The 17,488-nt window shown below is 37.1% G+C and overlaps 1 protein-coding gene across 1 annotated transcript; it reads left to right on the plus strand.

The window, feature by feature from the left end:
• The first annotated feature begins 3,267 nt into the window (after positions 1-3,267).
• LOC106376984 lies at positions 3,268-3,941 on the plus strand. Its single transcript, XM_013817129.3, has 2 exons — positions 3,268-3,380; positions 3,466-3,941. The coding sequence occupies exon 2, from the start codon at positions 3,485-3,487 to the stop codon at positions 3,749-3,751; it is 267 nt and encodes an 88-aa protein (XP_013672583.1). The 5' UTR covers positions 3,268-3,380; positions 3,466-3,484; the 3' UTR covers positions 3,752-3,941.
• The last annotated feature ends 13,547 nt before the right edge of the window (positions 3,942-17,488 follow it).

Genomic DNA, 17,488 nt, shown 5'->3' on the forward strand with positions numbered 1-17,488 from the left:
ATACTGCACATCTATCACAATGAATATTACATTTAATCTCTTAAATATTGAAATTTCTTCTAACTTGTAGGCAACCTGAAATAATTTCTGAAAAAATGTTTTAACTAAGAAAAACATTTAATTTTTCAAGGATGAACTTACTGGATCTTGATATGCTTTATCTAGATATTGATTTTCCACTTTATATCCAGACTTAACCGTGTACCTTCCGGATTTAGTAAATATTCACATTTCAGACTTCCTAATGATTTTGGAATTTAGTCGAATTATGCACTTTTTAATCAAAGGTTGGAAGAACATTATGAAGTTTGATGAATCGTACAGCCATATTAATTTTTATTTTTATTTTTATTTTGGTGTAACAACCATTATTATTTTTCCCCAAACGTAAATAAGAACCTGAAATGATGCCAGAGGTACACTTTTACAGCATGATAGGAATAGTTACTGATATAAATAAATGTAACTTGTCACCCAGTGCTAATAAAAAACAGCTAGAAATCGCTAATTTATCCAACTTTACAATTTAATTAACCTTATATGGATTACTATAGAATCAATTTGATTCCAACTTTTTGTAGTGGAAGAATTTTTTTTTTTTTTTGCTAAAATAGTGGAAGAAAGTTTCCAATGCTGAAATTATCGTCACTCTGTATTAAAACAATTTAACGTTCTAAAACGAGAAATTAAGTGACTGTATTTTGATTCATACTTTTTCTATTTGTCTGGAATTTACATCTGAGATCCGGCCCTTTCTAATTTACCTTTTATCTTTTAACCAATGTTTTCGGCCGGCTTGTTCCAGTACAACAATCGACCACACACACTCAACTTTTATGAGACCACCTAAAAGGATAAAGGACTTGGGACACAAAACTCAACCCTCCTTTCCTCTCTCTCGGAATTTATTGTTCTGTTACTATGATCTCACTCAAATTACCCTAAAGAGTGAATTTACTCTCTCAAATAAGAGATTCAATTGCAGTACTTAGGGATCGAATCCACAAAGAGCTAGGGAACCTAATGAATCTAATATGATTTGTTAAGTAAGGTGTTTTAATGATTTAAATATAAAGTTGCAGTTTTGTTGAGCAAGTAATTGCTCGATTGATTGGTTGAGATTTTGGTGCTTAAAAAGAAAATAGCTAGACTTAGGGTTTTTATTCAGGAAACTTAGGATTATAATCCTACAGATGCCTAAAGAGTTGCATGCATGATAATGTAAAGCTCAACTACTAAATCAACAAGTCAATCAGCTCTCGCATGTCTGGACTTGTCTATTAACTAGATCTAATGACCCAAACAAATGTGTTCGATCAATATCAGTGTCGATCGATGATCCTATAGGGATATCGATCGATACACCTTTCACTCCGTCGATCGATTATTCAGTATTGATATCGATCGACGCGCTTCTAGTTAAGCTTTATGCACGGGTTGAATGATGCTTACTAAGCGCACTAGATCAGCTCTCACCTTACTCTTAGCAAGAAACTTAGCTCAGTTAGAATGGTTTCAGGATGAGAATGAAGCTATCGCTTTTATCTAACAATCCTAGGGCAAGTTCTAGGTAGCTAATCTAGAATCAAGCATTAATGACAATTCTAATGATTATTATCACAACTCAGCAATCTATAGTTGAGGCTAATCCCTCATAACCTATTTAAACCTTAAAATCTAACAATGGAACTACTCAGACATGGCCAAACAATTCATGAAAGCAATTAGGTAAGAAAACTTCATTAGAATAGTAAATAAATATTAATGGAGTTCCAATCACAGATATAACTTTGGATCTTCTCTCCAATCTATCGAAATCCTAAAAACCTTTTGCTGAAAGTAGTAAAACTAGAAACACAAGAAAGCACACTCTGCCTCTAACATGGTGACAAAGCTTATATAATTAGGTTAAAACTCGTCAGGGGTAAGCTTGTAAATTGGTGAAGACTTAAACTTCAAGTCGGCTGTGACCAAACGGGCTTTCTGCGCGCTTCACTGTCGATCGATGTTCTGATGTGAACATTGATCGATATTTGTTCCTCAATATCGACCGATGGTCGAGTTCGATGGTCATCTCGGGTGCTTGCTCCAAATATTTCTAAAATGGTCCAAAATCATCATTTATCTCAAAATCACTTCTGATCTTATAAATATAATAAATAGACTCTATAATATAATAATTAGTAGTAAAAACACCTATAAATCATGGGTGAAAGTGGGTCAAATCCGTGGTCTATCAGACTACTGACATGGTTTTTTTCATATGGTTTGACCCGCCAGGAGCCTTTAAAGAATAATTGTCATTTGCTTCAGAACTTGTCATGCCTCGTTTATATTTTCACTATAAAATAGAATTTAAAATAAAAATATTTCAGTCTACTCTATTTGCATTTTATAATATAGTTAAAATGAGTTTATTTTGCAAGTAAAGTAATTTGTTTATTTTGTTCATCGTTCTATTTTTCACGTTAAAATAAAATATCATTAGAGTAGAATACAGTTATATTATAGAGTTACTCGCGAAGAAATTAATAAAATGATCAATTGGAGATGGTCTTGCCAAATGGCTAGCTTCTCATCAGTCAGTACCATGCCTTCTCAGATAAGGCATTTCCAGTAAGCGCCCATAACATATTTACTTGAAGTATCGTTTCACAATCACTGAATTATGAAGTTTCATTACTTCCGGTCAAATGGTTCGCCTTTGATTTACTATGAATATCAAAAAACAAAGTCACCAGTTAACCCTACGACTATCATAACTCAATCGCGAGGTGAATTTCAAAATCCTTCTACTTCATAGTTTGAAAATGTATATTTTTAAAAATTAATATATTATTAATTAGACTATATATTTCTATAAATCTATTATTAATTAGAAATAAACAGTAGCTTAAATTAAAAAAGCAAGTTTTGGTGAAGAGTTAAATCCAAATATTGTTAAAAAATTGCATTATGAATATATAGTGACATTGCGTGAAAAAAAAAGATATTGGAACAACAATAATTACTTGTGGGAAACCATTTGATATTCAGCTGATCCACAAAGTAACGTGGATTTTCCCTATTTATACTGAAAATAATAGACACCCATTTTTCAAGAATTTCATCATTTTGCCATTACAATCCTTTCCTTCTTAAGAAAAAACAATTGCAATATATTGCGAATTCCCCAATCAAAGGCCTCTCCCACTTGTGATTGCCTCACCACTACGATCGTCACATCCAACTCAAATCGTATCGTTAAAATATATCTTAAATAGTCTACCCACCATGACAGAAAACCCTAATCTTCATGCATATATATATATATATAAAAGATCTCCGTATTCGTCGTCTTAAGGGTACTTAACTAAACCTATCGACCGAAGCTTGGAGAGGTAAGTTATGCTCATTTCATGTCAATAAAATTGATCTAGAACACTATTCATTTCTAAACCACTATGTTTTAATTTTCTTCTGCAGATCATAATATAAAACAGAGATGAGGGTAAAACTTAAGTTTATTTTAGTTGTTATCATGGTGGTGATGATCACTGTATGCTCTTGTTCGGATGCGAGGACTACCATTCCCCAAAAAAATAATCAAGAAAAGGGGAAAATATACCGAAAAATGACAGGGAAAGAAGAAGATTTAACTGAGAAAATAGAACACCCCAGAAGCAGTGTAGACAATCACCATTACATCCCAAGACAAGATTTCAACAACTACGGACCTGGAGGCGATAACAACGGAAATGGCGGGGGATAATTAAATCAAATCGTTAAAAACTAAATCAATATATATATATATATATATATAGATGTCAAATAAATATGTATTATATAGAAAATAAAACATGGCTGTATGTCTATGTGAAATTATACTGTATGTCAATATATCACACTGTATGAATCCTCTTATGTTTAATAAATAATAAGCCCTTCTAGTTATGATTTCACATTGACATCTCATAGTGAGAACATATGATAAGGTATATGAATTTCTAACTTAAAACTAATTAACAACTAACTATTGTGAAATTTTATTTCTATCATAATTTTTCTTGGAATGATGTTTTTGTCTATTGATCTCAATATATTTAGAAAAATATGAAAGAGACAAAAAGTTTTGTTAGATTTGTGAAAGATAAGAGAATGATCGATAATACTTGTGACAAAATGATTTTTTTGTTATAAATCCATGATATGGATATGTGGATTGCCATTAACCATTATGGAGGTTTACATCTGACCCGACTATCCGGTTCGTCTACACCCGTCTCCGGTTCGTCTCATCCGTCCAAGACTAGTCAAGATGAATACTCATTCAACCGGAGCATTTATGAGCTTTGACCAAGTCTAGATATTTGTGGTCAATATGTAATAAATGTGTAGATACTCTCCTTTGTTGTAAACCCTTGGAACCTCCACTATATATTGATAGTGAGAGCTAATAAGAAAGACACAACTTTCAAAGCAACACTTCTCTCATATTTCTAACACGTTATCAGCACGATTGTGCTCTCCACCTGAGAAATCTCTCTCAGCCGGCGATCCTCTTTCCGGCCAGCTCCTCCGGTGCTCAGCCTTTGCTCCACCGGCGCTCAGCCTCCTCTCCACCAGGCCACCTCTCTCTCTCCGCCGGAAAACTCCTCTCTCTCTCAAATTCCGGCCAACTCTCACGGTGGTCCTCTCAGATTCTTGTGGTGAAAAAGGTAAACAAATCAAAACCTTGAAATCTATAGAACACCATTATATCTGAAACAAATCTAGAATCTATATGAATCCATAACTTATAAACAATCTATGGATTTAAAATATTGATCGTGTTTCTATGATCCATATGAAACTTGATTCTAAAAGTATCTTGAATCCATAAAACTTAAAATTCTCTAAAGGTTTTATGTTTCTCTGAAAACTTATAAACTTATCAAAATACCTAAAGATCTACATGAATCTTGTTTATAAAAACTTATGAATCATAAAATTATTAGAGAAAGCTTAAACCTTTTTGATTCAATCCTTTTGTTTGGCCATTTTACCAGATGTGATAAACATAAGTGTATAATCTGGCCAAAACAAAATTCCATCAATCCCTTGCTGTGCCATTTTCGGCCAGATCTCCTAAAATCAGTCAACCCATCAATAAAATCGAAATTAAAATCATTCATTGCATATCCTTGACTATTAATATTTATTTTGTAACTATCAAAGTTTTAAAAACCTTTTATGATTTTTATAAATGCATAATCGATTTTATAAATGCTTGTTTGAATTTATTAAGTGCATATCTTTGACTGAAAATTATTTCTAAAAGTTTTATAAGCCATAGTCTTGTTTTAAAATTGATATGTCATAAGGTAGAATAAAATCTGGTTGAAATCATTTGATCATATTGTTAATTAAACCAACCATGAACTGATTTTATATCATACTGAATTTTGATCACAAAGTTTGCTAGTTAAAATAAAACTTGATCTAGTTTCATCCTTGAACCTGATTCTATGATTAAATTATGAACTGATCATTTGTATACCTGATAGTATCATTTAGTAAATCATTAGATCGAACTTGAATCATCCATGAACTGACCTTTGCATGCATCCAACTATCATATTGTTAAAACTGGACATAGGTATCACATAATTGAAACCAAACATACATGTTCGCATAGCTTTAGCAATGATGATACTAGTGCGTCTGAAGTGGTTCATGTTGTTTGCATCTAAATGATTCACACTGTTTGCATATAGTTAGACAAAATCGGTTTCCATTTAAAATTTAGTACATTTGCTTTATTCAAAATTATAAACCAAGTTTTAACCGATTTTGAAAATCTACTTTGGTTTACAAATATCTTGAACATTATAAAAGTTATTTGTCTTGTCCATGATGCATTTTAAATCCATCCACATTGATTGACAAAATTTTTATCTTAATACATATAAAATATTTTCTGAAAATAAAATGCATAATAAATCATCAATCTCCTTGGCATATAAATTCAAGTCCTGAATTATATTATGAATCCTTACTCCTTTATGGATATTTGATTCAGATGTCGAAAATCAACAACCTTGAATATGCTTCCCTCAATCTCTCCGGAGATAATTACCTCCAATGGGAGCTTGATACCAAAATCCTCTTAAGGTCCAGAAACCTTGGTGATACTATCACTGAAGGCACTGAGCCATCAGACAAGGATAATTACAAGGCACTTGTTGTCATTCGCCATCACCTTGCTGAAGGTCTCAAGGACCAGTATCTCACAATTGAGAATCCTCTGGAACTTTGGACAGAGTTGAAAACCAGATTTAATCATCAGAAAACTGTGATATTGCCAAAAGCCCTTTATGATTGGAGAAACCTGAGAATCCAAGACTATAAGTCTGTGGAAGAATATAACTCGGCTTTGTTCAAAATAGTCTCAAAGTTGAAACTTTGTGGTGAGACTATTACTGATGCTGATATGTTGGAGAAAACATTCTCCACATTCCACACCAGCAATGTTGTGCTTCAGCAACAGTACCGAGAGAAGGGTTTCTCCACTTATGCTGCCTTAATCTCTTGTTTGTTGCTAGCTGAGCAAAACAATGAGTTGCTCATGATGAACAGTGAGCTAAGGCCTCCTGGTGCTAAAGCATTGCCTGAGGCACATGCGGCCGTAGAGCCAAAGGATGAGACTCCAAGAGAGTCATACCATGGTCGCATGAGAGGCCGTGGTAGATGGCAAGGTCGTAACCGTGGGTTTCAACCACGTGGCCGTGGATTTCAACCACGAGACCATCTTGGTCGCAGCCGAGGCCGAGGCTACAGCCGAGGTCATCAAGCTAACCGTGGGTATAAGTCCGACTTCAAAACCCATGGCTCGAGCTCGACCAAATCTGCTTGCCATCGTTGTGGGATGACCAATCATTGGGCTAATAAATGCAAAACTCCCCAACACCTTGTTAAGCTCTACCAGGAGAGCATAAAGGGCAAGAACTTGAGGCAAATTTGGTCCATTATGATAATGAGAATGATCTGGATCATGAGGATGATCAAGCCCATGACAAAGATGATCATGAGGACTTTGAGACTTCAGACCTCCTTACAAGTGGCTGAATATGAAGATTTCGATATCATATTGCTTTTGTCTTTGCATTCTTGATTTGGCTTTATGTCTTTTTCCTATGTTCTATGACTTTGCATTCTAATGCATTATATTCTCCTAAATCAAAGAGAAATCTGTTAAGTTTCAAAGACATTCGCATGAATGATCTACATGTTGAAACTAGGGGCGAGGGAAAGAAAGAATTCCTCTTGATTTATGAAAATGCCCAAGGCCATAAGAAAGTCCTAGAGACTATCCCTGCTATATCAATAGGCCTCTATTGTGCCAATATAAAATCGAGTGAGGCTAACACTTCAATTCCTAATGAGTTCAGAGAAGCCTTTAAACAATGGCATGAAAGGCTTGGCCATCCTGGCAGATCCATGATGCGCAAAATAATCTCGAGCTCAACTGGCCATTCCTTGAAAGATAGGATAACTATCCCTATGAGCATTACATGTATTCCATGCTCACAAGGAAAATTAATAATAAGGCCATCACCTGGAAAGGTGAGTAAGGAAACATTAAACTTTCTGGAAAGAATACATGGTGATATATGTGGACCAATACACCCACCTTGTGGGACATTTCGATATTTTATGGTCCTCATTGACGCATCGACCAGATGGTCGCATGTTTGTCTATTATCATCTAGAAACTTAGCATTGGCAAGACTATTGGCACAGATCATAAGACTGCGAGCCCATTTTCCAGATTTTCCACTAAAGACTATACGTCTTGACAATGCAAGTGAATTCAGTTCCCAAGCTTTTAATGATTACTGTATGTCCATGGGGGTAAGTGTGGAACACTCCGTGGCACATGTACATACACAGAATGGATTGGCCGAATCCTTCATTAAAAGAATCCAGTTGATTGCTCGACCATTACTCATGAGGTCGAAGCTACCAGTATCAGCTTGGGGACATGCGGTATTACATGCTGCTGAATTAATACGCATAAGGCCATCCAGTGAACATAAATATTCTCCATCCCAATTACTCTCGGGTCATGAGCCAGACGTATCCCATATCAAAATATTTGGATGTTCTGTGTACGTCCCTATTGCACCACCACAGAGAACAAAAATGGGACCTCAAAGGAGGATGGGAATATATGTTGGTTTTGATTCTCCAACCATTATTAAATATCTTGAGCCTACTACTGGAGATTTATTTAAGGCCAGATATGCTGATTGTCATTTTGATGAATCAGAGTACCCAACATTAGGGGGAGAAAATAACAAGCTGGGCAAAGAAATTGTATGGAATCAAACATCCTTATCATGGCAAGATCCTCGGACTCAATCATGTGATTTAGAGGTCCAGAAAATAATTCATATGCAAAAGCTAGCTAATCAATTGCCTGATTCCTTTGCTGACCCGAAAAGAGTGACTAAGTCCTATATACCAGCTTGTAATGCACCAATAAGTATTGATGTCCAAGATGGACACAATCAAGTGGCTACAGAGTCTAAAGCACGTCTTAAGCGTGGTAGACCAATTGGTTCCAAAGATAAAAGACCTCGGAAACTAAAGAAAGGTGCAAAAGAAACCGAGGTCATAGATTGTCCAGACAAGGCCGAAATGGCCATGCCTAAGGTACCAACCAATGAGACTCGGGACGCCGAGCCTCATGGTACTGAAGGTGCTAATGATGAGATCTCAATTAATTATTTAATGTCTGGGACAAGATGGAACCGGAATGATGTCGACATCAATGATATATTTGCATACCAAGTAGCCCTTGATGTTATGGACTTAGATGAGGATCATGAACCCACGTCTATACTAGAGTGCACTCAAAGATCAGATTGGCTCAAATGGAAAGAAGCCATAAACGTGGAGTTAGAATCATTTAAGAAAAGGAATGTCTTTGGATCGATTATCCGGACACCTTATAATGTTAAACCAGTGGGATATAAGTGGGTATTTGTGAGGAAAAGAAATGAACATGGTGAAATTGTAAGATACAAAGCACGGCTTGTTGCACAAGGATTCTCACAAATACCAGGCATCGATTATGAGGAGACATACTCCCCTGTGGTGGATGCAACTACATTTCGATTTTTAATAAGTCTGGCCATCAAAGAAAATTTGGATATGCGGTTAATGGATGTTGTAACCGCATACCTTTATGGTCCACTGGATAACGAAATATATATGAGATTACCAGAGGGTGTTGAGCTCAAAGCTAATAAAGGTTCTCGAGAAGAACACTGCATAAGGCTGAACAAATCCTTATATGGACTTAAGCAAAGTGGTCGAATGTGGTATAATCGCTTAAGCGAATACCTTGCCAAAGTTGGCTATAAGAACGACCCTATCAGTCCATGTATCTTTATAAAGAAGTTTGCAAACAAAGGATTTGTTATCATAGCAGTGTATGTTGATGATTTGAACATCATTGGAACCCCTGGGGAAATCGCCCAAACAGTTGAATATCTCAAGAAAGAGTTTGAAATGAAAGACCTAGGTAAAACTAAAGTCTGTTTGGGGTTACAACTTGAGTACATAAAAGGAGGAATCCTTGTGCATCAAAAGGCATATACAGAAAAGTACTCAAGAGATTTAACATGGACCAGGCTCACCCATTGACCAGCCCAATGGTCGTGAGGTCCCTTGGAGTGGACACTGACCCATTTCGTCCTAAGGACGAGAATGAGAATGTCCTGGGTCCAGAAGTGCCTTACCTCAGTGCCATAGGAGCGTTACTGTATTTGGCTAGCCACACTAGACCAGATATATGTTTTGCCGTGAGTCTCCTAGCCCGTTTTAGTTCATGTCCGACCCAAAGGCACTGGAATGGAATTAAACATATCCTACGTTACCTTCAAGGAACTAAGGATTTGGGTCTATTTTATACCAATGAAACCAAAGATGGTTTAGTAGGCTTTGCTGATGCAGGCTACTTATCTGATCCACACCATGCTCGGTCCCAAACCGGATATGTGTTCACTCATGGTGGTACTGCAATATCATGGCGTTCCATGAAACAAACTATAGCAGCCACATCATCTAATCACTCAGAAATCTTAGCCATGCATGAGGCAAGTCGTGAGTGTGTATGGTTGAGGTCTATGACTCAACACATCCGATCAGATAGTGGAATGGTCGAGGACAATGGTCCGACCATCATATATGAGGATAATGCAGCCTGCATTGCTCAACTCAAAGATGGGTATATCAAAGGTGACCGAACCAAACATGTACTACCCAAGTTCTTCTTCACACATGAGTTGCAGAAAGCCAAGGAGGTCAGCGTCACTCAAATCCGGTCAAGTGAGAACTCAGCCGACCTCTTCACCAAGTCACTTCCCACCAGCACATTCAGGAAGCTTACGCAGCAGATTGGCATGCGAAGACTCAAGGACCTTCAGTGATGTCCAAATCAGGGGGAGTAATGTGTGTTGTACTCTTTTTCCTGTCCTTGGTTTCCCTTTTTACCACATTGGGTTTTGGGTTTTCCAGGAGAGGTTTTAATGAGGCAACGTTAGCACATTACAAGCCCGATATGGTTATGACATCCAAGGGGGAGTGTTATAAATCCATGATATGGATATGTGGATTGCCATTAACCATTAAGGAGGTTTACATCTGACCCGACTATCCGGTTCGTCTACACCCGTCTCCGGTTCGTCTCATCCGTCCAAGACTAGTCAAGATGAATACTCATTCAACCGGAGCATTTATGAGCTTTGACCAAGTCTAGATATTTGTGGTCAATATGTAATAAATGTGTAGATACTCTCCTTTGTTGTAAACCCTTGGAACCTCCACTATATATTGATAGTGAGAGCTAATAAGAAAGACACAACTTTCAAAGCAACACTTCTCTCATATTTCTAACATTTTTGGAATAGATTTCACAAAGCCTTTACATTGTAATATATTAACTTATTATAATGCTCTAACATCGTTTTTCAACCTTATACTAATGATTTATGCCACAGCTGTAAAGTAGCTAAGTCATTAGATATACTAAAGGGTGGAAAAACTGTTACAGAGGAGGATCATCTTCTTACTTTCTCCAACATCTCCTTTTTCAAGGACAGACGCTGAGAGATTTCTTGTCTTCACATGACTCTATGATTGGACATGTGACACCCCCCCCCCCCCCCCCCCCCCCCCCCCCAACTCGAAAAATTGTTTGGCTTGTGTTTTATAGGGTCACTTAACACCCCCCCCCCCAACTCGAAAACTGTGCAGATGCGTTTTATCAATGTACGGAGGAAGTCCCACCAATTGATTTAGCTCAAATTTGGACACAAGATAGAGAATTGAGTTAGTTTTACAGCGCCACCGATTTTAGGTCGATCAGACGGCTGGATCAAAATTTATGTTATTTTAGTGAAGAGCATTCAGTCTGACGCGCGAGAGGAAATTGTCAGCTTGTAGCATGGTGTCGAGCGACACCCGTCCTGATTTGCTCCCGACAATTTTTATCAACTTCCAAGAATTTCAAAGTGGTCCAGAAGTTTCCCTTATTATAAAAAGAGCGGAGAACATGTTTAAAATACCATATTATTTTAAACAATTATTGACGGTTGATGTTTCTTTTAAGCTTTGATTGAGGATTGAAGAGAAGAGAAGAACTCCTTGGAGAGTTTTATTAGAATTTCAGTAATTCTTATTTTATTTAAATATATGCAGTATATTCTGTCTTTAATTATGTTGTCCATGATCATGTCTGAGTAAACTACTTGTTAGATTTATTGATTTCATGAGCTTAATGTCAACCTCAAAAATTGCTAGGGTTCACTAATTTCTACACCAGGATGGCTTGTAATATTATGATTAATAGTATATAACCTAGGATCATAGGTCAGTCGAACGACAAGAAATTGTAATCAATTACCGAAACCCGATCAAAGGACAGACAAACTCTTACCCCAACAAGTTTATGAGTAAACATGTAGTCTTTTTCTGATTTCTTTTCTCCCTACATTTCCCTTCTCTTGATCCTTTTCTCTTTTTTATTTTTTTATTTTTTTCCTTTTTATTGACAATGTAGGCGAACTGTGGGGTCATCGGTAATGTACCAACCCCTCGCTTCCAACGATGTGTGATCATTTCGTTGAATTAGAATAGTGGGGTCACCGGTAATGTACCTATCCGTCTGCATCTCAAAAATCATCTCAATCTTTTCTTTTTCCTTCTTTCTGGATGCCGAAGAGAGGAGAGAAGGAAACCAAAAACACATAGACTTTTCCCTTTTAGACCTAAAAGAGGAATCTGATTCAATGTATACCAAACCCCAAAACAAGCAACTTGAATTGATTAAGGTTGGAAGTCAGCTTTGGTTCCTTCGGACTTTCTCAACTAGAGTGGATGTTATTGGCAGGTGATCCGCTTTGGCGTTTCCATTCTGTACACCTTGCAGCCAATAACCTTAAAGAATGGTGCTAGAGAATGGTTCGATAATAAGTAAAATTGAAAAAATTTCATCCCCTTCTTGACTTTATAAAACTTAAAAAAACTCATAAAATAAAACCTAAAACAAAACACAATATCAGTAGTACCTCCTTCAGACTTAAACAAGACTGTCTCCAATATTATACAGTCTGAGATTGGTGAAGAAAAATAATTCATAAGGAAAAATTTATTAAGGAAAATCGGTATATATGCTTGCTGGATGTGAGTGGCGATCGACACAGTTAAGTGGCGATCAATTGATTCTCATGATGGTTCGTCGATTGACATTGATCAGGCGTCGGTTGATGCTGAGTGCATGTTTGTCTTTCTCGGATATTTTTTTCAATGAACAGTGTCGATTGGTGCTGCTACAGTAGTATCGCTCGGCGCTGCTACAATGTCGTGACGGTTCATCATCTTTTTCTTGAAATAAATAAACGCGAAAAATCAGTATAGAGTGAAAAATAAAATTAAAACTTACCTAACAGTGGGTTGCCTCTCATTCAACGCTTATTTTCAGTCATTAGCTTGACTTATATGATTCAGTCCTGATGAGAATGAGAACTTGCTCCAAAACAAGCCTCTGTATCTCTCTTCCTCATTTTGTTGATGTTGTTGACAAAATCCATTGCATAAGCTTCCCCTATGTCTTTCAGCTCTGGAGGACATAGCACTTTGACCTTGGTAAGAGGCTGTAGACCTCCTTAGCAGCGCACTCTGTACTCAAGACTTCCTTCATGACATTGCGAAGGAACGAGTGATAGGAAATTTGTGTCTACATTCTTTTTCTTTTTCTTCTTCCAGGCCTTTCCCCCACACTTAAGCTTTTCAGTCTTGGGATGTTCTGAAATTCGAAGGGTGTCAACCGATGCTGATGGCTGAGTGTTGATCCACGCTGATGATGTTTTTGCAGTCTCGTGACTTGAATCAGTTGTAGGTGCTGGATCGTCAGACAGCTCTATGCATGAAATAAACTCCTCGCTTTTGTTCTTCTCCACAAGATCATAGAAGACAGTTTCATCAACGTTAGTCAGGCACATCTTATTCTTCTTTAGATTACAGATTGCCCCCATTGTAGCCATGAAGGCTCTTTCAAAAATAAGAGAAGATATTGATCTCACTCAAATTACCCTAAGGAGTGAATTACTCTCTCAAATAAGAGGTTCAGTTGTAGTACTTAGGGATCAAATTCACAGGGAGCTAGAGAACCTAATAAATCTAATCAGATTGATTAAGCTTGGTTGATTTAATGATTTAAATGTAAAGTTGCAAGTTTGTGAGCAAAATAATTGCTCGATTGATTTGATTGGGGTTTTGGTACTTACATGAAAATATCTAGACTTAGGGTTTTTATTTAGGTAATCACGATTATAGTCCTACAGATACCTAATAAGTTGTATACATGATATTATAGAGCTCAAAACTTATAAAAAATCCATTAGGCTCTCGCTTTATAGGTTTGTCTAATGATCTTATATTAGTGTCGATCGATGATTCTATAGGATTATCGATCGATACACTTGTTGAACCGTCGACCGATGATTCGATTATAATATCGATCGACGCGCTTGGTCAAGCTTTAATGCGCAGGTTGAATGTGCTCACTAAGCTTCCTAGATCAGCTCTCGCCTTACTCTACCAATCTTAGCTCAGTTAGGATGGATTCAGGGTGAGATGCAAGCTATCGCTTATACCTACAACTCCTAGGACAAGTTCTAGGTAGCTAATCTAGAAGCAGACATTAATGACAATCCTAAAGATGAATATCACAACTTAGGAATCTATAGTTGGGGCTAATCCCTCATAACCTATTTAAACCCTAAAATCTAACAAGAGAACTACTCAGACATGGCGAAGCAATTCATAATAGCAATAAGGTATAAAAACTGCATAGATAAATAGATAGATATCAATGGAGTTCCAATCACAAATCTCTTTGGATCTTCTATCCAATCTACTAAAATTCCTAGAAAACCTTTTGCTGTGAAAATAGTAAAAAAAAAGAAAGCACACATTGCCTCTAACATGTTGGCAAAGCTTATATAGTTAGGCTAAAACTCGTCAGAGGTAATCTTGTAAATTGGTGAAGACTTGGGCTCTAAGTCGGTTGAGACCAAATGGACTTTCTGCGCGCTTCGCTGTCGATCGATGTCACAATGTGAACATCGATCGATTATTATTCTATCGATCGATTATTATTCTATCGATCAATTATTATTCTTCTATGTCCACTGATGGTCGTGCTCGATGGTCATCTCGGGTGCTTACTCCAAATATCTCCAAAATGCTCCAAAATCATCACTTTCCTCCAAATCACTCATGATCCTATAAATATACTAAATAGACTCTATAATATAATTATTAGTAGTTAAAACACTTATAAACCATGGGTAAAAATGGGTCAAATCCATGGTCTATCAACTCCCCCAGACTTACCTTTTTGCTTGTCCTAGAGCAAAACATACATGCAGTCTCTCTGGAAGAGGTTTGAAAACAGCTTTAAAACTTAGAATCAACACCTTAGAAAATCCTAGTCTTAGAAGCATACTATACCATATTCTAATCTAGCAACCAAGTTCATCTAGTCAACAACTTAGCAAATCATGTCTGACAATCCCCTCTACCAACCTCAATTCTTACATAAATAAAGTGTAGGCTTTACCTTAGGGGTATCGATCACAGGATGCAAGGATGCTCAAACAAGTATCTGGATCTGCAGGTAAACTATAGTTCATATCCTCTCTCTCTACTAATTTTCTCTCTCAGTCAAAGTCTGCTTTTATTGCAAGATCATTGACCAAGATTGGACATGCTACCATGAATCAAGCTTTATGGTTGTAGCCACCAAATCCTGTTCACTTTTTTTTGACCTATATCCTAGGATTATTTGTGAATCAAGCCTTAATGGTTGTAGCCACCAAGTCTTATTCTAATCCTTTACCTATAGAATTCCTATGAAGCAAGCCTTAATGGTTGTAGCCACCAAGTCATGTTCGAATTTCTTCCTAATTTATCTATAATATTACATATATATATTTTATATCTATATCTATAATTATATATATATATTTCAAAAAAATAGAGAGAGAGGGTGATAAATCTACACAAGGCTTTACCTTCCAGACTTGTTTGAAGAATCCAATCCCATGTATACCAAGCCCCAAGACAAGCAGAGTTGAGCTCAATTAGATTGGAGGTCAGCTTTGGTTCCTTCAAACACTCTCAGCAAATGTAACATAGTTGACAGGTTGATCCACTTTGGTATCTTTAGTGCTATCTGCAATTAGTAAGTCTAGAATGGTGTGGTTAGATAATAAGCAAAATCAATAAGTTCATCATCCCCTTCCTAACTCAATAAAAACTTTTTTTGAAAACATTTTAAATAAGACTCATGAATAAACTAATATCAGTAAACCTCCTCCCAGACTTAAACTACACTATCTCCAGTGTAAATTCTGTCGGAGTTATGGCGATAACGATCAATTACTTTGGTCACCAATTCATTTACTGCTTTAAAACCTATTAATCTAGCTTTACTTCAGAGACTATAAATCTATTGTCTAATCCTAGAGTCTCTGTGGATTCGATCCTTAAGTACTACATTTGAACCTCTTATTTGAGAGAGTAATTCACTCTTTAGGGTAATCTGAGTGATATCAAATTTGGCACCGTTGTCGGGGACTCTTTTTTATTACTCTTTCTTATTACCACTAGATTACTAGATTTTGTTACTGAATTTGCTAAAGTTTTCTCTCTTTCCCTGCTGACACATGTACTTAAGATGGAGGACATGGATTTCGGCCGGCCATCGATCGACAAAATGATGAAAACATCGAGCGACGAGACAACGGAAACATCAATCGACGCTTCACACCAAACATCGATCGACGCTTCACACCAAACATCGATCGACGACGCCCCGCCGGAAGCAGGTAAGTTTTCTCTTACCAATCATGTTAATGAGGAAGTAGTCCTAGGTGAGCCTAAAGGTCAACTAAGCAATGCAATTAACCAAATCATAAATGAACAGGGGACTGCAATCCCTGTTAAAATTAATTCAATCTCAAAAAGAGATGAAGAAACAAAATTGCCTTTGCAAGACTATTTAAATCCTGGTAGGACCTATTCCAATAGGTCAGCCATTAAGCTACCAAAGGACGACACCAAGAGATTCAGGCTTAGCCTCGAGCACCTAATCTTGGTACGTCAGAACCCTTTCTGTGGAACCATCTCAGAACACCAGCACGATCAGCTCGGTCGTTCGCCGAACTGGACTTGGTCCAGCTCGGCGAACGGCCGAGCTGAATCCGTGTTCGATCCAACTCGGCAGTTCGCCGAGCTGAATGCAACAGATGATCTAGCTCGTTCGGTTCATCGAATTGATCACTAGACCTTTGATAGTTTTTATGTTCTTTCTCGACTTCTTTTTTGTTTTTATGGAAGAGAAGTTTTTATCGGAATTTTTTCCGACGTTGATTTCGTCGTAACCGATTTTGACCCCAACAGTTAGCCTCCCAGCTCGTTAGGATCGTGAGGTTCTTGCGAGTGGCTTAGACATGTTTGAGTAAGTTAGACAGAATCGACTGTCCGAAAACCCGAAGATGAATAGTGAATCTTTTCACCTATAAGTAGTTGGAGTAAGTTTTCAAATTCTTTACTTGCTCATTCCCACAAATTTTTTTCCCAAAGAAGATCCTTTGCTCTCTTCTCTTCCTTTGCAAACATTCTCTTCCTTTTCCTCTCCTTTTCTTTTTTTTTTTCTTTTTTGAAAAGGAAAGATCATGCTTTCGAAGAGAAAACCTTCCACCAAGTCTCGTTGCAATCGTTCCATTCCTGATGGTTCCAACTCGCAGCATGTCGGTGTTGTGCCAAAGGTGGAATTCTCAGCCGACTCGATCGATCATGAGGAGGTCGATGCATACTGGACCGCTAGGGGAGAAGTGAAACCTCCCGTTCCTGTGCTATCGGTTCCTGCCCCTTTTAAAACCAACCATGTGGC

Source organism: Brassica napus, chromosome C1, assembly GCF_020379485.1.
Source record: "Brassica napus cultivar Da-Ae chromosome C1, Da-Ae, whole genome shotgun sequence".
Taxonomy (NCBI): Eukaryota; Viridiplantae; Streptophyta; class Magnoliopsida; order Brassicales; family Brassicaceae; genus Brassica; species Brassica napus.